The following is a 21390-nucleotide window of genomic DNA, read 5'->3' as shown; positions in this document are numbered from 1 at the left end:
CCGAGTAAAACCATCTTTCTTATTAAACAATTTCTTCATGTCGTCGACGTGTAAGTTCGGCTTCTCTATTGACTCATCAGGAAAAACCCTGGATAACCATGATGGGCGGGTGATATGACGAGTGTACCGGCCTACATCATCGTGTCCGAATCGTAGACCAGTGATTAAGCAGAACTCCTTCCGCCCAAAACAAGTATACGCCGGTGGAAAATGAAACCATATCTCTTCCTCACCACGTTGTATACTGTCGGGTAGATCGCTAGTCATGGTCTGAAGCCACAAATGGGTCAAACTAGCATCTCCACTCGGATGCTATACTCTCAGCCATGGCCCGAAGCAGGTTTCTTCAAACAATTTTCTTTGTGCAGGTGAAAGCTTCGAAGCAATTGTAGTGGCTAGGCTAACTTTATTCCTTAATGTCAATGAAGCCGAAAAAAATTTCAACAAAAAAACAATAAACATACCAAGTTAGATATACCAAAAATTACACTGTCAAGATATACCAAAAACAAAACAATAAACATAAATAGTAGTTTATTCTTGAAACTAAAATTTGCAACACTGTTTTTGTCTTTTGGTTGAAATGAAAATCGCAACGAGATAATGAGAATCGCAACGCGGAAATGACTATCGCAACGAGAGAATCGCAACGCGAAATGACTATCGCGACCAGATAATCGCAACGCGAAATGAAAATCGCAACCGCGAAATAAAAATCGCAATGCGATTTTGGTTTCGCGTTGCGATTTTTATTTCGCGTTGCGATTATCTCGTTGCGATAGTTATTTCCGCGTTGCGATTTTCATTCTCGAAACTATTCTTCTTCTGCATTACTTCAACCAAAAGACAAAGCAAAGACAAATACTAACTTCACAGGCTAAACAATTTAGCAGTATTGGCAGCAATCGAATGAATTTAATAAGAAATCTAAGTGAAATGGTTAATCTATTATTGAAATTACCAGTAAATTTATCATCAATCTCAATATGAAAAACCTAAAATAATGCAAAAATTTCAAAATAAAAAAAAAAACTAACCCTCAGAGGTTGATTTTCCATTTCTGAATGATTGTGAGGGATTTTTTACTGTGAATGGTTGTGAGAGATTTCGCCGGCGATGGGGACGGAAATCTTCGGAGATGGGGACGGATTTCGCCGTAGAGAGTGAGAGATGGAGATGGGACTGAGTGTTGTGTTTTTGGGTTTGAGGTTATGAGTTGCGATTACTGTGGACGGTTCATTTTCCGATTTATTAAGAAAAAATACATGTTTGGAATTTGAAAAAAAAAATACGCGTTAATACGAATGGCGCTATGTAAATCGCGTTGCGAAAGTCAGTATCGCGTTGCGAAAGTAAGTATCTCGTTGCGATTTTTTATTATCGCATTGCGATAGTCAATATCGCATTGCGATTTTCCCAATTCGCGTTGCGATTTACTTATTCGCATTGCGAATTTCCCAATTCGCAATGCGAAAATTCGCGTTGCGATTTACTTATTCGCATTGCGAATTGGGAAAATCGCAACGATACTGTAGACCATCGCAACGCGATTTTCAACTATCGCATTGCGAAAATGCAACGCGAATTTGCGATAATGGAGATCGCGTTGCGAATTAGCGATCGCATTGCGATTTTGTTGGTCATTTTGGCAAATCCGGAAAAAGTTGGTTAAAATCGTATATTATATGGGATTTTTGGTCACTGAGGTTATTTTCTCTTTTTAAAATCAATTTATACTATTAATTAATATGTAATGTATAAATTATAGATTTAATTTCCAATTCCCAATCTAATCATTTTAAATTATACAATTTAATTATATTATTTTTGTACCATTTGTCTCAATACTAAACTTATAAATAAATATAATATAAAAACTAATGAAATAATTTGACCTTTTAATTTTTTTACTTTAGATTGAGTGGCTCGTTCTATATTTTTAAAATATATTAATATTTATTTTATAGTTATTTATATATATCTCACCTATACTACCATGTCAAATCAATAGATTTTAAACAACATTAAAAAAACTTTTGAAATTATAAAAAAAAACATTAAAAATGTAACGTTGTTTATTAAAAATGTACTTATAATGACATGTGAGGTTGCTTGAGTGGTAAGTAATTTGATATCAATTAAATAATATTTCAAGTTTGAGTCATATTGTATACAAAATATCTCTGTCGGAAGACTAATCCACCAAAATCAGATGTGTGACGTAGGTCGATCCGAATTAATCAAGACGAAACATTAGAACCAGAAGAGAAAAAAATTGTACGTACAAAGAAAAATACTTTTGAAATTTATAAACAATATTAAATAAATGATTAAAAAATTACTTTTGAAAAATATTTTTTCTACTTAAACATAAAAATTCTCTATAACTCTGAACACTACTCCATGATATAAACCGTCTTATATTCAAATACCGCAAGTAATCAAATCCTTAAATAAAAATAGAACTTGTTAAATATTTTTTTTGCAAGGGCATAATTAATTATATTATTAAAAAATATTTATCCAACAACAGCAACAGCGACAGAAACAGAAACACCAACAATTTCTTTTTGTTTGTCGGTGAATTAACCAAAAACAATAAAGTTTAATTTGAACAAATTCTCTTTTTTGCAAATTATTTGTTTTTAATGGAGTAATTATTTTCACGGGTTTTGGTGATCTCCCCTTGACGAGCACCAAGGCGTCATATCCATTGGGTAACTGCCTAATACCCTCAAGAAAGAGGTGAACTCTTGGACCTCAGCCAACGCGTTTTGGGCTCTGACCTCAGCCATCGATGCTTCGAAATCCACGTAAAATATGTACTCGAAATGCTTCGCGGTTCCCACATTGGCGTCGTCCACCAACCGGATCGGCCTGTCCCGGTGCGGCCGCGACTCGATCTTCGTCAAACTGATATTTCTAAACGCGAACGCCGATAGCACTTTGAAAAGCACGCTCGTTCCTTTCTCGTGCGCGAACACGATGCTTGTTTTGAACGGCCGATCCGTGCGCGGGATGATTGGCTCCCGAGCTAGCATGACGAAGCGCGTGACGTTGCTCGAATCGTCTTGGATTCCATCGGCCAGGATGTTCAGTCCGTAGAGTTCGGCGGCGCGTGCGCTTGCTATGGCGGCCGTGTCACGGAGGTTGTTCGTGGCTACATACTCGGCAGCTCCGGCGGTATCATCGACGGCTTCGCGCGTAACGTTGAGGCCGAGTTTGGTGATCGTGTTTTCACACTGAGAGAGAGCTTGTGGATGAGAAATGACGCGTGCCAAGTACTCTTTCCTAACACCTGGGAGAGCTAAGAGGCAGTGGTGGACCGGGAGTTGGACTTCACCGACGATGTGGAGGCGGTGCCGTAGGAGGAGATCGTAGTTCCGATGAATCGAACCACCGAGTGAGTTTTCCACCGGTAAGACGGCTCGATCAGCAATCCAAAGCTCAACCGCTTGAAACGCAACTTCAAACTGATCACAAGGGATGGCTTCGCAGTTAAGATAAGCTTTCTCTGCCGCAGCTTCCGAGTAAGCGCCGGGGACTCCTTGGTAAGCCACGCGCAGCAGAGAGCCGTGCATCGGTGCAGGAGACAAATCGGTTATGGTTAACGGCTTCTGCGTAGGCGGTTTCGAAGGTGGTTGAGGTTTGTCGAGAGGGACTAAGTTGAGATCCAAGGAGGTTTTGTAGCCGTTTACGGCGGAAGCGGCGGAGGAAGATTCGGATTTGTCGTCGGAATCTTGGTGCTGGGAAAAGACTTTGCTAGAGATAATAGCACAAGAGCTTTGCCAATCAGTCCGGCTTGAACCGACGCCATTGGGGAATTGGACCGAGTCAGACTGGTAGGCGCAACGTACGGCTAACCGAATCAGCTTATGGAAGCGACGCTTGGAAGATGGAATTAGAGGAGAAGAATTATTAAGATTTGGGCAGTGAGAAATGGCCTGCATTTTGTTCTTATTTCCTTTTATGAAAAAATAAACAAAGAGGAAAGAATAGAAAGCTTGGTGTTCTCTCTGAGAAAGGGAACGTCAAGCTGAGAGCAAAGGAAGACGAAGATGGATTTTATATACACAACGGCCTGCCAAATTTGGTTCGGTCAATTTCACCTACCCCCTCCCCCACCCATCCTCTATTTTTTTTAATCATTTTCTCATTATTATATTTCTCTGTCACTTTATATTTAATGATATCTGATTAAATATTTAAATATAATTATTTTTAATAAAAATAGTATAATTTTATTAACTTAAAAATAAACTATAATAAGGATCGAGGGCAACACAATTTTTACATAAAAATCTAAAAAGAACGAAGAAAAATAAAATAAAATATTTCTTTAGATACACGTTTCATTTAAAAAAACTAATAATTATCAATAATTTTTATGTCTCTAAATATATAGAGAATAATTATATCATTTTTTCGAGTTAAATCGTATTTTTTTTAATTTTAAACTTGAATCTGTTTTAATTTTGTTCTTCAGAATTTGATAATTTTGCTAACAAAACATATCTTATAATCATTTTATTAAAAATGAATAAATGACATTTATTATAATATTTTATTAAAACGCTATATTAATTAACATTTAGAAAATACCTTAAACATAGTACTTAACAGCGAAACCTTATTTTAAAAATATACAACTTTTCTCTTTTTATGTAAGTGTACGTATTTGTTGTTTTGACTCATTCAATTGCTTCTACCGTACATATATACTTTATAACACTGTTTTCAAGAATAGGGTAACTTGTACCAATTGTCATCTAATTTTTAGAGTGTTTGTACTTTGATCACTCAATTGAAAAGCTTTTATTTTAATTATTCTCATTAAAAGTATTTTTATTTCGACCATTTTACCGTTAAATCATAAACAACATCCAATTCGGTACACTTACAAATACAACAACAACAACAACAAAACCCAATTCCCATGTGTATGGGGTAAGGGGGAGGTAGGGTAGTAGGCTGCCCCCAACGCCAGGTTGAGAATAGCTTCCGTGAAAGACCTCCGGCAGTCAGAAAATTAAAAATATAGATAAAATGCAATGCATGTATAAATAATTACATAAATACATATCTAAACAATATTCATATGCAGTCATTAATATCATATGGTACACTTACAAATCATTTTTGAATAAAATATGTTCCTAATAATGTGATCTTATTAACCATCTTACAATAGACATATATGTATTAAAAAAATGGTATGTGAATGTGTTGACTCAAACGTCGTTAGTGCTTTAGCACTAGAGTAACTGAAACGTAAGTATTCTTTAACGATGATAACTAAAATGAACTTTCTTGATTTGGGTGACCAAATTACAAACAACCTAAAAGTTGAGTTACCATTGATGTAGTTTTCCCTTAATTATAAATTAATAAATTAAATTATTGTACACTTCTAAGGAACCAATATAATGTATCAAATAAAATCATAAAAATATGGGTAAGAGTAAAGAAAGACAAAGACAAGATGAAGAAAATTGCTTGCCGTGTGGGCATATGAATGTTTCATAATTAAATGTAAATAAAATATATTTTATTGATTTAAATAAATATTAATATATTTTATTAAAGACAAAGATATTCAATCTCGTATGTCTCATTCTATACAAAAGAAAAAAAATGAACTGAATCAATTCTATTTGTACATCTCCTAGGGATGGTAAACGGGTACAGTTTTGTGGATTTCGCACCGCATCCGCTCTAATTAGAGCGGGGATGGGTATAATTTTAGAGGGTAGTGGGCGGGTGTGGATTTATAAAGTGGTACCCGTCGTGGGTGGTGGGCGGGTAATGGGTTTGAGACATTACCCGCCCCGCATCCGCCCACCGCTAAATATCTATTAAATTTTGGACTATTATGAATTTAGGTGTAATTTTAGAGACTAATTTATAAATGTTAATATTGTATAATATATAACATATAATTTATCCAAATATTAAAGATATTTAGTCTTTAATATGGTCTTTAATTAGAGAAATATTCGACTCTTTGATTAAACCCATAATCCCACTAACCACGTCACTTTCCATGTTCTTTAGGCCATGTTGCTCATCCAAACATAAATTAGTCGTACTATAAGCATTAACATCAAAAGCAACAGTTTCTATGTTCTTTAACCCCTCAAAACCCATATTAGGCGCACTATGAGCATTAAAATTGAAAGCAACACAACAATCCAGCTCTGCAACTACATGCTCCCTACAATCTGTCTCTATAACATTCGTAGAGCTACTCCTCTGACAAATTGAAGCATGCGCTGCTACCCCATCACGAACTGTCTGGGAACCAACTCCAACATCCCATTAGTTTGCTGTCAGGCGGGTCTAGATAGGTATGTCGCTAGTGGGTAGTGGGTGTGGGGATGGATTTGAAAATGTACCCGCGTGGACGGGTGTGGATTTGAAAATTTGTACCCACCATGGGTGGTGAATTGAAAAATATTAGGTGGGTATGGGGATGGGGGAGGGGGTATCCGCACTCGACCCGCCTGTTTGCCATCCCTACCTGTAATCCTAACTCTAATGATTTCACTAATGGAAATCAAAATCGACCCTCCATTCCTACTAATATTCCCAAATAATCTTCTATTTCTCTCTTCTCAAATGAAGCAGATAAAAGAACTACAAGCAAATTTAAGGATGAAAGTAATAAGAGACTTACCCCTCAAATGCTTGGCAACCCAACTTACCTCCTCGTCCTACACAGACACACTCGCCGCAAGCCACAATTAAAAATCACATTCTGTCCGATACATCGTGAGACTTTATGTGCAGTAACCAAGCTATCGACAAACACGCACTATCGACTTCCATCCTTATGTGCAGTAACCTATCCCTTGTTGCAAGCCTCCCCAAGATGTCTAACTAAGCTATAAACCTACTTTGGCACATGTAGACCAGTTTAAGTCATGGGACCTTCTCATTCTTCTTCCTTATTTCTGATCAAATTATCCGCGTGCTCAAAGGCTTAGCACCCACAGCACCAACAAAAATGGGATGAGCCTCCCTACGCAATGCAAGAATCTTCCTCACACACCAGCTCATAAAATTCTCCTTCTCCAACCTCCGAAATTCCACTCGCCTAGTAACATAAGGGTTCACCCAAGCAACCAATGAGGGATCTTCATTTTCAAGATTTTTTTTTCATTGACAGCAGCCTAGATTTTAAAAGCCAAGACCACCTTTAGATTTTGGAGAGCAAACCTGCTTCCAAGCACTTTTGCATTAGCTCCACGGACATCCAAACCTTTCCAAAAGAAAAGTATACAAAGTTCGATCTATCTTTTTTATTTGATTTTTTTAGTCTTTATAAATTGATTATATTGTTGTTGTATTATTCAGATAAGACTGAAGTTTTAAAATTTGAAAAAACAAAAAATTAAAATTAATCAAATTAAAACACATAAAGTGTTGTTTGTTAAATTAACAATTTTGTGTTGATTTTTTAATATTGAAATTTATAAATGTTTTCTTTAAAATTAAAAGTTGGTTGACATTTTACTAAAATTCAAGCTTGTATACCAAAAAAATTTACTTTTACCTTTATTTGTGTATATTCCAAATAATATTATCAACGTTAAAATATTATATTTTGTTGGAAAATTATAATTAATTATTTTTTAAATATTTTATAAATTGAAGTATAAGTAAATTATTATATACTTATCTCAACACACAAGAAATTGGAGTTTTCAATTTTTTGGGAAATTTTCCCAATTTATTTGTCTGCCCAAAGATGGCCCAATGTTGTGAGGACCAATTTGCAAATTGACAAGCCACAATGGAGAAGGGTCCCAACTCCCATACAAAGGCCAAGGAAAGTCTCTACTCTACAATGCTTTACTTATATATAAGACGATAATATCACAATACACGTTAAAATACAGTTGAATTTACATTTCTCTAAATATTGTAATTATAATTATACTAATCAAATTAAATTTCATATTAATAATTAATTAATAGTTCTCTAATTTTTTCTTTCAAGGTACTCTTAAGCCGCGCGCTCTAGGGTAGTCGCCTCTCTTTTTCCTTTTTACTTAATTTTTTTATTTATATCTAAATACACATCCTTCCCGTTTTAATTTATTTATTTTCGTATATTCTTGAAGAGTTTGATTTTGTCTACTTTTATGACACGAGTGTTTGTTTGCTTTTATGACACGAATTTATCATCATGGTGTGCCTCCTAATCATAGAAGATTGACGATCTCGTATAGTTAAATACTCTTTTGTGGTAGTTTGTTGAAGCATTCAGAACTATTCACGAGCAATCTGTCAAATTGACTCTTTCAATTTCCATGCCTACATCAATATTGCGTCTAATTTTGAACGTAGACATAGAGATTATCGATAGTTGCCAGTTTTTTGGAAGATAAAATACATATTCAAAGAAAAATTTTGATTTTATTTTTCTTCATGTCATTAGATTTCTATTTTGACAATGTATTGTCTTTGTTATACTTTGCGTTCTTCATTTAATGAAAACACAGTCTTAAAAAAAAGATTATATTGTTTAAATCAAGCGACCTCGGTGGTAAAGAAATTGTTGTTATTTCTTAAAGTTTCGAGTTCGAGCACCATGAATGCTAGGGGCGTGAGCGTTTAATGTCAAATAGTTGAGAGTTATCTTTGAACAAATACTACATTATATTTACACCAGATTAATCAAAAAAATATATTAAAGGGTCGAAAGAAAATTTATTATATATCCAATCTAGCCCTATGAACTGTTAAGATAATGAATGTCAAACTTAGTTTCTCCTGCGTAATTTTAGTAAATGGTAAATGCAACTTAATTTACCCCAGATTAATCAAAAAATTATATTAAGGGGTTGAAAGAAATATTATATACCCAATCTAGCCCTATCAACGATTAATATAATAAATGTAAAACTTAATTTCTCCTACGTAATTTTAGTAAAAGGTAAATGATGCTTAATTTACCCCAGATTAATCAAAAAATATATATATTAAGGGGTTGAAAGAAAATTTATTATATACTCGATCTAGTCCTATCAACGGTTAATATAATTAATGACAAACTTAATTTCTCCTACGTAATTTTAGTAAAGGGAAAATGCTAATTAGTTTACCCCAGATTAATAAAAAAATTATATTATGGGGTAGAAAGAAAATTTATTATATACCCAACTAGCCCTATCAACGATTAATATAATAAATGTCAAACTTAATTTCTCATGCGTAATTTTAGTAAAAGGTAAATGCTACATAATTTACCCTAGATTAATAAAAAAATATATTAAAGGGTGGAAAGTAAATTTATTATATACCTAATCTAGCACTATCGACGGTTAATATAATTAATGTCAAACTTAATTTCACCTGAGTAATTTTAGTAAAAGGTAAATGCTACTTAATTTACCCCAGATTAATCAAAGAAAAATTATATTAATGGGATGAAAGAAAATTTATTATATACCTTGTCGTAACGTCTTTTTTGACGAACTAACAAGTTTTCGATGAAAACCTCGAATTTACGACTTATTTGGGAAAAATAAAAAATTTGTGTTATTTTGATAAAATTGATTTGGGAGTCGCCATCGACCTTTGGGTTATGTAGGTCGAATACCTAAAACGTCATTTAAATTTTTTTAAGAAAAATCGTTTTTAAGACAAAAATTGGTATGCGTTATCAAAGATTCATTTTGAATGATTCGGGAGTCGATTACGCGTGGGGAAGGATTAGCACCCCCACAACGTCCAAAAATTGGTACTAATCGTTGTACGTTGTCGTGGTGGAAATTAAAAATTCGAACAGAAGATTAAATTATGATACATTTATTGAACATTGATTAGTTTGTTTCGAATTATTTAATAGAGATCATTCCTTATTTTAAGAAGAGGCCACGGGATTTGCACTCCAACTATTAGGAATGCTATCTATTCGATTTCTTCTCTATAAAAGAGCGTCCTCTCTTTATTCATGGTAACAAGAATACATATGCCGGATATTTGTGCGATAAAATGTCGAATAATATAATGAAATATGTTATTAAAGAAAACAAAACATGTATATTGTCATTATATAAACAAAAAATAATAATAATTTACCAACTTATTCGAACACCCTAAGAAATTTGTACTATCGGTTTAGTTAAAGAAAGTAGGAAAATTAAAAAATACGTTTATTTTATTTAAAGTAAGTTTGAAAAAAAAAGCAATCATCAAAAGAATATATGAATATACAATTTTTACTCAAAATAGACTCAATTTATTTCAAGTTCGCTTTTCATTCGAATGTTGTATCGAATCACACTACTTCTATAAAGTAACGCTTTTCACACCCATTCTACGATAGATGTCCTCGAAAATATACGAGTAAAACATTTATAAGAATAGCAAACAACAATAACATTTCATGAGAGTTATAAAAAAAATATACATATGCATAAAATGCACATAAATAAATAACAATAGAAATAAAAAATACATACACTTTAACATATATACATAGTAAAAATGAGAGGAAACAAGAACCACATTAAACAGAGATTAAACCATAAAAGAAACAAAATATTAAGGATGGAATATGCGATAAAACCATTAAACCTTAAATACTAAATCACAGGCAGTGACTAAATCGAACAAAATCCTAATCCTATGGTCTAAAGTATAAACTAAGCATTCATCTTATAAGACAAGAATGAGGGACTAAAACGAACTAAAAAAAATATACACTACCAAAGCATAAAAGAATTGAAGTAAAATGTCCAAGTCATAAATATATACATAAATATATTATTAAAGAAACAGTGATGGAAATAATATGTAAAGTAAATATGAGGCTCGAAATAAAGAGGACAAAGTTTCATTTAATGGCCAAAATGGAAGGCTTACAAACTGCGAAGGACTTGGCACGCGAATATCCCCTAGCCATACAAGACGGTATTGTTTCGCTTGGACTAGGGGTGTAAACGAGCCGAGTCGAGTTCAAGTATTACTGAGCTCGACTCGACTCGAAAACTCTGAAATGGAGCTCGACTCAACTCGAAAACTCGTGAGTTTGAAATTTTCAAGCTCGACTCGAACACGAAATCCTAACTTAAGCTCGTGAGCAGCTCGAAAAGGCTCGAAATGAAAAAAAAAAACTTAAACTTAACTCGATTGAAGCCTCAAACTCGAACTCAAACCTGAACATTAAATACATTAAAATCTTACTGCATTTTTTTAGAAAAATCAATACATAAATATTAATATTATTAATAATCTATTTTTAAAAAAATAAAATCTTAATATATTATATTTTCGAGCTGCTCACAAGTTTTTCGAGTCGAATATCAAGTAACTCGTTTTAGCTCTTTAAGAACTCAAGTCGAGCTCGAGTCCAGTCCATTCGGTCAGAGTATTTATCGAGCCTTGATTGAGTCGATCTCGAATAACTCGTGATCTATATCGTCTCATTTACAACCCTAGCTTGGACTATAAAGCCCTTTATTTTTCTTTTTTATATTTTTTTATTTTCATTTCTCTCTTTTGTAAAAAAAACTCTTTCTCTTTTCTCTAAATTTTTCAGAAACTGATGAAATGTCTCACCGCCAGTCGTCGTCTGTCGCTGCACCGATTGCCGCCACCGATGGCCTTTGAATTCCAACCATGACGCTCGTCTAGGCCTTTAGAACGTGAATCTGGCCTTAGTTTTGCCGAAAAACGCCCCGACGTTGGCGAATCGAGACCGAGACTTCTCAGCTTTCTTGCCTCCGATCTCGCCGTCGGACCGTCAAATCGTTGTCATTCCGAAGTATGTTGGTCTCCTCGTCAATATGCAGTAGGGTTGGTGTGCAGGGCATGGACAAAAAATGGTGATTAAATACCTAATTTAGCTCTATCAACCTTTAATATAATTAATGTCAAACTTAATTTCACCTTGGTAATTTTAGTAAAAGGCAAATGCTACTTAATTTACCCATATCAATTAAATAAAAATTATATTAAGGGGCTGAAATAAAATTGATTATATACTCAACTAGACCTATCAACGGTCAATACAAGGAATGTAAAACTTAATTTATCATGCGTAATTTTAGTAAATGGTAAATACTACCTAATTTAGCAATGAAACTTCCTTTTTAACGTAATTTGATTCCTTTTTCATTCATATAAATACAACATCCCATCTTCATCCAATGCAAAACAACAATGTCTTACAATCATAATACCCTAACAAGTCCTTTCATTTGCATGCTTTTGCTTGCAAGTTTCATCTCTCAAACGCCACTGGGATATGCAGAATCGGTGGATAAAGTGCTTCTCCGTGTGAGATTCAAGGTTCACATCATCAACGGCATGCCGGACAACGCTAAGCCAGTGGAGATCACGTGCCATTCGAACGACGACGATCTCGGACACCATACTCTTTGGAAGGATCAAGAGTTCAAGTTCAAGTTCATCACTCATTTTTGGAGGAAAACTCATTTTGTGTGCAACTTCAACTGGGGACCCAAGTCTTTGAACGATATCACCGTTTTCGTGTCCGGGGTCGAAACTCGTTCGTGCAAAGAGTCTGGGAATTGCTTTTGGAAAGCAACACCACAGGGGATTTATTTTAGCACTGATTTTCAGAATTGGGAGTTAAGGTTCTCTTGGTGATCCATCCATCACTACGACAATCTAATAAAACTAGGCAAGTATCGAGTCCTATGAAAACTGAGTTGAAATATTTCATCCGTATGCAAACATGATCCGTTCAAAATGATTTCATTTTCACGTTTCCATTACTGTCGTAGACGAAAAGACAATGTTTCATTATATATGAATATAAGGAGAGACGTATGATTTTATGTTCGGAGCAAATAAATTTATAAATTAGATTATGAATAAAAATTATAAGTATCTATACATAGCAATGTTATTACACAAATAATCGGGTCATCTATCTACCAAACGAAGCTAAAACCCTAGTAATCTTTGCAAGCAAAATTAACTGCAATCTTGTAGTGCTTGAAATGATATCAGAATTATCTCAAAAAGATTTTTGTTTGTCTATTAATAATGCACACATGCTATGTAGATGTAATGAGCTCTATTCATAACTTTTTAAAAATCAAGACAATATATAATTTTTAAAAATTGATGAGTCCATGGCGTACGTAGCACACTGTAATATACTACTAAAATGACGTATCGGAACACATCACAAGCAAATTTATCCTTATTATGTATATATTAAAAAGTAAAGTGATTTATTAAAATTAATTTAATAATTAATCATTTATTAAATTTTAATTTTAATTTTAATAGGATTATAATTAAATTATAATTTTTTTATTAAAATAATAATTAATTTGAGTAATTTAATTTGTTTTAGAATTAAAATTTTTAACTTATATAAATTTAGTGATTAAATGACCATAACCATTAGTCACTGTCAGTGACAACTTTACTTTGTCGGAAAACGATTTGCTACAACATCTAGCGATGTCGGAGACTTAAATCAAAAGGGATCCGATCTTGTTCGTCACTAATCCTCACCCATTTCGTCGTCGTCCAGCAATCGGCTGTCCCGGAGGAAAAGCTTTGTCTTTTATATCGACTGCCGCCCATTCATTTTTTCCTATTTTTAACGCATGTTGACCTTCGGAGAACCATCCCCAACCGTCACCCGTCCTCCATAACAGTCAAAATTTTAAGAGGGAAAATGACTTAATTATAATGAATTTGAAAATACTAATAATCTAAAACTAATTAAATCATTAAAATTAGAGAAATAATTACCTCTCCCACTTCCACGTCCCAGCCTCGTACACTTCAGCCCCATGTCCGTGTCTTAATTATAGTATTGCCCTACATAAGTACAGCATCTATGTGGCCCTTTAAAAACGTCATACATATGCGACAACCACAACTCCTTTTAAGCCATCCGAGACTTCAACACGATGTTATGATAGTTATTTTGTGGGGTTTATTTCTCTTATTGTCGAGATTTGTTGAAATTGATTATAACGATGTTGTCGTGAAAAGCTTTTGACTTAGGTCTTGAGTACCTTATTTTTAAGGTAAAAACATTCCGACTCGATATATATAATTTTTATTTATATTAGATAAAATAAAGACTTATTGAAATAATTTGACAGAGGAATATTATAATAATTATCATTTAATATATAAAGGTCAATTATACTATTATTATCGGCTCCAATAAAGTATTTTTCATCTTAAATCTAAATTTAACCCGATCCGTTCTTATCTTTAAAAAAAAACTACCAAAAGATGATCTTATAAATTCAATTTTAGAACAAATTTTCTATAGAAAAAAAAACATTCCAACATCAACAACAACCTTGTCTTGTAATGCTATGCAAATGGGTCCTTTACTTGAGGAAATTATTTGGAGTTGATAGCATTACTTCGTAACAGACACTTGAAAGTAGAAATAATTATTAATTTTCAGTCTCCCTCTTTCCCTAAATCTTAGAAACATGTTTATAATTGCTCTTAGCTTTTAAATTATTTTCAAAACATTTTTGGAATCTCGATGTTTGATTTTTATTCTAATTTAAATCTTATTATGTGAAAATTCTGTTTGGTTGTATTTATATGTATGGTGCTTATATTCTAAACATGCTCAAATATAATCCTTCAAATTTATTAAAAATTAAATATATTTGTCATTGGATTTGGTTAATATGAGTTAGTTATATAAGACGTTTTTAAATTATGATTCTCATCTTAAATTCGTATTTAAAGTTTTAAATATTTTAATTTCATTCCTAAACTATTATTTTTATTTTAAATCAGTCTTTAAACGTTTGAACATTCTAATTTTATTCTCAAATTATGATCCTCATTTTAAATTCCCTCCAAACTTTTCATCTTCCATTCTCATCCAAATAGGAAATTAGTTTTAACCATGGTTTAACCTATTTTTTTTAAACATATAATAATGTAACTTGATCTAATGGTTTTATTAACATGGGATATGGTTAGCTTATACTAATAGTTTTGGATGAAATTGAAATGTTCAAAAGTTTATGGACTAATTTAGAATGAATATCATAGTTTGAAAATAAAAATAGAATGTTAAAAAATTAAAAGACTAATTCAGAATGAGGATAGTTTAGAGATGAAATTGACACATTCAAAAGTTTAGAGTCCAAATTAGAATAAAAATTATAGTTTCAGAACGTGTAATGCAATTAACTCTTCATATATTTATATATATATATAGTCTTGGAAATTTGCTTTTGTATCCCTAACAGCTATACATTTACAACTGAAACCTCATTAGTTTAACAAATCCAAACCTTATATATCTCTACCTCACAAGTTGACCAAGTTTCTTTTGTTTCATATATGAACGGCAACATGTCTAATGACATCATCAAGAATTTGACATTGAAATAAGGAATCCACATTTGGTTTTATCTTTTAATTTGTCATGATTGTTGAATATAAGAATATAATTTAATTATTTTTTGTATTCACATATTCTTTAAAGTAAATAAAATAAAGATAGAAATTCAATTTTTAACAATATGAATGATGCAAATCGAGATGAGAGAGTCGTCTTACAATAAAATTTCATAATATTTAATTTAAATTAATAAACCAATAAATTGAGTATCGGGATTATATAAAAGAAATATACAAACTCTCTTATATGATGACAGCAAATGCTGATATTCAGACCAGGTCCAAGTCCAACACTCCAGCTTGTTTTTTCTATCTTTTTTATTCCTTTTCTGTACTTTTTTTTTTTAATATTTATATGTGGCTGAAGTGACCAAAGAAAGCATAGCTTGGAAGGATTTTCGTGCAATTCACGTCTGTTTCTTTCCCTGTTTATAGCAGATTATATATAAGGTGAGAGATTTTTGAAACACTAATGAATCTGCGCCTGCTTTGTTATTATTTCCAACAGAAACTTGTCCAGTTTCCTTACATGTGTTCCTGGTTTTTTCAGGACAGTGAGAGAAATTATTTCATGTTTTAGTGAAAATGCAGTCAATGTTTCTCAGTTTTCATGCTCAAGCTATCCAAGCAATGCCTGCATCTCTCAAAGTTCAGTTCCTTCACTAAAAAGTGCAGTCACGTGTTTACAAAGTGATTCTTTCGACTGGCAAGCAGCTGTTGATCAGAGACACATGGTCCAAGAATCAGTTCAGTCAAGGCCTTGTCATAAACTTCGGTGACGATGACCCTTCGACGTGTTTCAAGTTCAACACGAATTCGAAGCTTTTCGAGAAGAAGAAAGACAACAAAGCGACCGAATCTGGTCATTCGAAGATAGAAGTCTTTTGGGATCTATCGACCGCCGAGTACGACACGGGACCCGAACCGGTCAACAGATTCTATGTCGTGGTTGTAGTTGATTCGGAGATAGGCCTTTTTCTAGGCCATATTGGTGAAGAAGCTCAAGACTATTACCACCAAAGTGGCGAAATCGTCTCTAGTTTCTCGGCAAGATCATTGTTCGGGCAATAATACACATTATTCGAACAAGTCTCAATTCTGTGACAGGGGCATCGTACATGATGTTTCCATTAGATGTAGTGGAGAACATCGAGGCCTAAACCATCCGGTTTTATCGGTCTGTATCGACAAGAAGACGGAGATTCATGTGAAGAGACTGCAGTGGAATTTAAGAGGAAACCGCACAATATTCGTTGATGGATTGTTAGTTGATCTGATGTGGGATGTCCATGACTGGTTCTTCAAGCCGGTCACCGGATCTGTCGTGTTCATGTTTAGGACAAGAAGCGAACTGGGTAGTCGGCTTTGGTTGGAGGAGAAGTTGTTGCAGAATGAACATGACAGAGTTGAATTCTCTTTGTTGATTTATGCCTGTAAGAACACATAAAGAAACTATTCACTTGTGTCCATGTTTGATTGTTTGTCTTAATTTGTCAACTTTCTTGCCCAATTTTCCCTCTCAACTTAATCCTTCGATCATATGAGAAAATAAAATAACTTAACCTGACATTCGAATATTCAAATGTAGTAAACGATTGAACTAAGCTCTGGATTCAGACTCGAAAGGGTCCTTATTGTCGAAGAAAATGAGACTGGTGAAAAATAAAATATAAACATTGGCGGCAATTTAATTCAAAAGAAATCAAAATGAAATTTAATTGTGTTGTAGCATAGATTACTCTCTTATAAGTAAATTTAACTTGTCGGTGTAATCGTTACCCCTAAGAATAACACAGCTCTTTAATATTCGTTCATTCAAATATCGGGAAACAAGTTGGTACTACTCTACTAAATTCTTCATATTACCAACACTTTGCAGTGAAGCTTTAAATATTCGAACACAAAACATAATACAAATTGAGATTGTTCAGAAATTAACAGCAATTACAAGCCATAACACATAGATGCACAAATACAAGAGAGAACAAACAACGGATGCCAATCTAGTAATTGTGGAAAATCATCAAGCCGAACCCTTTGCAACAACACAAGGGAAATCAAGCAGCACAATCTTGTCAATGGCACCAGAAAACGTTGCAGAGAATTCAACATGACTTGCATGTCCGACAAACGCAGAGTAATCCTCTTTGTTGTCGAAACTCATCAAGAAGGCATGTGTAAACCCTTGTCTAAGCATCTCTTCACTCTCAATGTCTTCACCCCTGCAAGAAAACACTTCCATCACTCCACATGGAAAATCCATGTTTCCCTGAGACAATATCTTAAAAAGAAAAAGAAAAAAAAGAGCATACCATTCTAACGATTTGACGATGTCGATCTCCGAAACCAGCTTCTCCATTCCTTTAAGTATGTCGTCGACTACGGAATCGGCCTTAAACTTGACGATAACAAGATGCTTGAACCCTGTCATTATTGTGTTTCTCCACTCTATCTCTTGTAGAGTTTTGAGGTTTAGGACATCACAGATTTATACAGACCGCAATTATTTGTGTGTCAACTTCCACAGTTTCCAATCCATCCAGTGTGACAAAACACCACTACCCCTAATCCCACCATCTGTATCCATTGTACGAACGTAAAATTATAGTGTCGGATGTATTTCGATCTTGTCGTAACCTCAATATATGGAGATGGACAGTCTCGCATATGGTGGGGGTGAGACTTTACAGTCAGCCACTGTTTTCTTCTACCATTGTCGTGTTCCTTTTGCTTTTTTTTGTCACATAGCATTTTGTAAATATTTGATTAGTCAATTCCCAAAGATTTGTTTAGATTTTTGTTTAAGTAGTGCAACAAATTAAATGACAAATTAATGGGAAAATGGTCTAATCCGCTAATTTTATTAAAAAAGAAAATTTCAAAATTACAATGATGATTTATAATTATAAGTATAAATTAAATACATAATTAGAATATTTCTTATAATTAAATGTCTAGTTATTAAATTAATTTAAAAACTTATTTATTTTTATATATTAATTTAATAAATATGAGGGTTAAAATACCCGACTAATACCATTAATATTTATCCTACTAGATTTTTATGTCAAATATATTTGTATTATATAACTATTGAAATCTAATTACTACTCCACAGTACATTTGGTGCACTGACAATGGATGGTGCAAAAGCTACAGTTATGTTCCTTTTACCGACATGCTTACCTCTTGCTGTGTTTCTCTTTCGTCAAATTTCACGAGCAATTTACCAACTTCATTGATTTATCATAGGTGAGTTTGAGTTAGAGATTGATACATAATTTTATATTCAGAAAGTACATAGGGGTAAAATTTTAAAGAAGAGTTAACTTATAAAATTTTAAAGGACAAAAATGAATTACAAGAAAAATATAAAATAAAATATCTAAATTATATGAGAATTTAAACTTTTCAGGAATAACCGTCTCCTACAATCCTCTTTCAGTTCATCCTTAATTTACGTGTATCTAGAGGGATGTATGCATAGATAGCAAAGAAAGCTTGAATCATGGTGAATATTAGGAATATAAAGGCAGCCATTGTCGAAACAATTTTTTCTTAAAAGGTGAAAAAAGGTGAGATTTTAAAAAACCAACATTAATTCTTAATTATCTCTTTTTAATTGATTTTTAATTTAAAAACAAATGCGATTTAAAAGACCTCTTGTTTCGAAAATTTTGAATTTCCTTTACGATCGAAAAATACGGTTCGAAGAGTCGCCACCAATCTTTGATTAGGGTGTGATTGGGCACCCAAAACTGCTTTGTCATTTTAAATAAAAATTAATTTTAATTAAAACAACAAATTGAGGTCTGCGTTACCAAAATTCGAGTTCGGGAGTCGGTTACGTGTGGGGAAGGATTAGCACCCCCACAACGCCCTAAATCGGTACCTAGTTGATTAATTAACGTTTTTGCAATGAACTTTACAAATTCGAACTTAATTTGAGTTTTGATCCCATAAAATAAAAATGTAAATTTAAAACATTCAAAAACACTCAAACAAATTAAATTAAAAATTATCGAGTCATTTTAGAAAGATAAAGAATGTTCGATTATTTACAAATATCGAGACCAGATCTTAAAAGATATAACAACCTTTTCTCGATAAATTTAAATAAACGAACATTTCCTTTTCTCTCGTTCCCATATTTTAGGTGACAAATTAATTTTTTAAGTTTCACTTTCGGGATATACTTTTATTTTAAAATCATTAAAAGCGGACCTCAAATCAGTTATGACTGTCCATTTAAAATAATTTTAAATTAAAAGTATATTACCCTTAATCCAATTATGAATATGGTCGAGTTATGCAAATGAGGCTATCATGCAAATTATGCCAAAATGATGTCATGTAAAGATCAATTAAATAAAATGATATATTACATCTAAATCCATGCTTATGAACCATATATAATAACATATGCACACATATCGCCATCATTCAACATTAGGATAAACATACACCTTAAATGAATCCTAACTAATCATACATACATACACATAATAAACTTAAACATGGACTAAAACGAAACATGCGAAAATTAAGAGTGAAATGTCTAAAAAACAGATTTTAAGTACATTTCTAATTAAGGATGAAATCGAATATACGAAAAATATGAGAACTAAAATGAAAAATAAAAGATTATAATCAAGGACTAAAATATACTAAACTAAATATATCGGACCTCGCGCTAATAACTCCTAAAAAACGGTGACTTACGAATAATTAACCCTAACATTTCTAATATAAATTCTAATTATAAACTAAACCTAATCCTAAACTCACAACCCAGCCGTTCCTCTCCTCTTCTCTATCTCTCCCTTCTTCTTCCCCACGCTCGCACATTGCCCAAACCAGAAAAGGAAATCTACCGCTGCTCCATCTCTCGGCCACCACGTCTTGGTGGCTCGACTCCGTTCGATACCCAGACCAAACCTCTAGCCAACAACAGTGTCACTCATTTCCTTGAAACACCATACACGACTGGCTACAATACCCAAAATCAAACACCCCGATCGTCACTTTCGATTATTGTATAACTCATAAACAAACTTAAATCGACCCCAAACTCTCTTATTATCACCATTTTAAAGCCTCTCGGACACTCAAGCTTCTAAGGCCAACAAGTTCAACACCAAACAACGACGCATTGCGAGGTAAACTATCTAGATCCTTTCTCTTATTACTATGGTTTTGTTTCGAAAAATTTACAAAGCCTAATCTTATCCTTCTTTTGATATTAGAACACGGACCAAAGAAGAAGAAAAAATGGAGTCAGTATGCCCCTACTTGCATTCAAACAGTCCAGGTAAATCCCTATCCTATTTCCTTATTATTTATTTCGAATGAAAACCTAAATCTATGATTCCTATGGAACTTTTTAGACATATAAAATGTAATTTATTTACTGATTTATTTGAAAGAAAAAAAAATTGAAAATTGGCAAAGGAAATGCTAATGTACATAATGATAAAGAAAATGAACCTTGAAGGAATTTGCTTTGAATTGCTTTAGTTCGTTGAAACCAGTGAATTTTGTTTCCTTTGATCTCCAAATTGAAGAAGAAAAAAAATGGAATACAGTATATTGTTTTTTGTTTTGCTCTCTACTTTCTGTAAAAGAAAACAATGAAGGTTCTCTTTTTCCGTCACAATGGTTTCTATTTTCTCTCGTTCTTAATCCTCTCTTTTTTGTGATCTCCCCTCGTTGATGTCCCTCCCTGATCGTGTAATGTTATCTTCCCACTGATCCCCATTTCCTTTAGTTTAATCCCATTAAAACTGATGATGGGTGGTTATCTCCTAAAAACAAAAACTGCTAAAAACCGACCCTCAAACTGCTATCTTCTTATGCATATATCTGTTGTCCATTGGGCTTGAATGGGGCCTGTAATTGGTTTGCTTCGGGCCTGCTCCGACCTAGACTCGGATAAAAACGAGCATCTACAGCTGCCCCTCTTTGCTCATTGTCGTATAACGAGAATAGAGCAAAGATCAAAAG

The 21390-nt window shown here is 33.3% G+C and overlaps 3 protein-coding genes and 1 pseudogene across 3 annotated transcripts; 1 reads left to right on the top strand and 3 right to left on the bottom strand.

Annotated features, from left to right (window-relative positions):
• Nucleotides 1-2624: 2624 nt before the first annotated feature.
• LOC120170447 (arogenate dehydratase 1-like) lies at nt 2625-3965 on the bottom strand. The gene has a single exon (XM_039178384.1). The coding sequence runs from the start codon at nt 3948-3950 to the stop codon at nt 2664-2666; it is 1287 nt and encodes a 428-aa protein (XP_039034315.1). The 5' UTR covers nt 3951-3965; the 3' UTR covers nt 2625-2663.
• An 8209-nt stretch (nt 3966-12174) lies between these two features.
• Nucleotides 12175-16897, top strand: LOC120170411. The gene is made up of 4 exons (XM_039178344.1): nt 12175-12611; nt 15938-15941; nt 16063-16434; nt 16478-16897. The coding sequence occupies exons 1-4, from the start codon at nt 12175-12177 to the stop codon at nt 16832-16834; spliced, it is 1170 nt and encodes a 389-aa protein (XP_039034275.1). The 3' UTR covers nt 16835-16897.
• A 390-nt stretch (nt 16898-17287) lies between these two features.
• On the bottom strand, nt 17288-18001 carry LOC120170448 (stress-response A/B barrel domain-containing protein At5g22580-like). The gene has a single exon (XM_039178385.1). The coding sequence runs from the start codon at nt 17816-17818 to the stop codon at nt 17411-17413; it is 408 nt and encodes a 135-aa protein (XP_039034316.1). The 5' UTR covers nt 17819-18001; the 3' UTR covers nt 17288-17410.
• Nucleotides 18002-18828: 827 nt separating this feature from the next.
• LOC120170410 overlaps nt 18829-21390 on the bottom strand; it is a 35347-nt pseudogene continuing 32785 nt past the window's right edge.

Source organism: Hibiscus syriacus, unplaced genomic scaffold, assembly GCF_006381635.1.
Source record: "Hibiscus syriacus cultivar Baekdansim isolate YM2019G1 unplaced genomic scaffold, ASM638163v2 tig00111779_pilon, whole genome shotgun sequence".
Taxonomy (NCBI): Eukaryota; Viridiplantae; Streptophyta; class Magnoliopsida; order Malvales; family Malvaceae; genus Hibiscus; species Hibiscus syriacus.
This window is presented reverse-complemented; position numbering and strand designations above follow the sequence as displayed.

Bases quoted from the DNA above. Each gene is read 5' to 3' on its own strand.
- LOC120170447 (XM_039178384.1), bottom strand. From the start codon at position 3,950: ATGCAGGCCATTTCTCACTGCCCAAATCTTAATAATTCTTCTCCTCTA.
- LOC120170411 (XM_039178344.1), top strand. From the start codon at position 12,175: ATGTCTTACAATCATAATACCCTAACAAGTCCTTTCATTTGCATGCTT. The intron at 16,435-16,477 runs GCAAGATCATTG...TATTCGAACAAG, and splicing joins AAATCGTCTCTAGTTTCTCG to TCTCAATTCTGTGACAGGGG.
- LOC120170448 (XM_039178385.1), bottom strand. From the start codon at position 17,818: ATGACAGGGTTCAAGCATCTTGTTATCGTCAAGTTTAAGGCCGATTCC.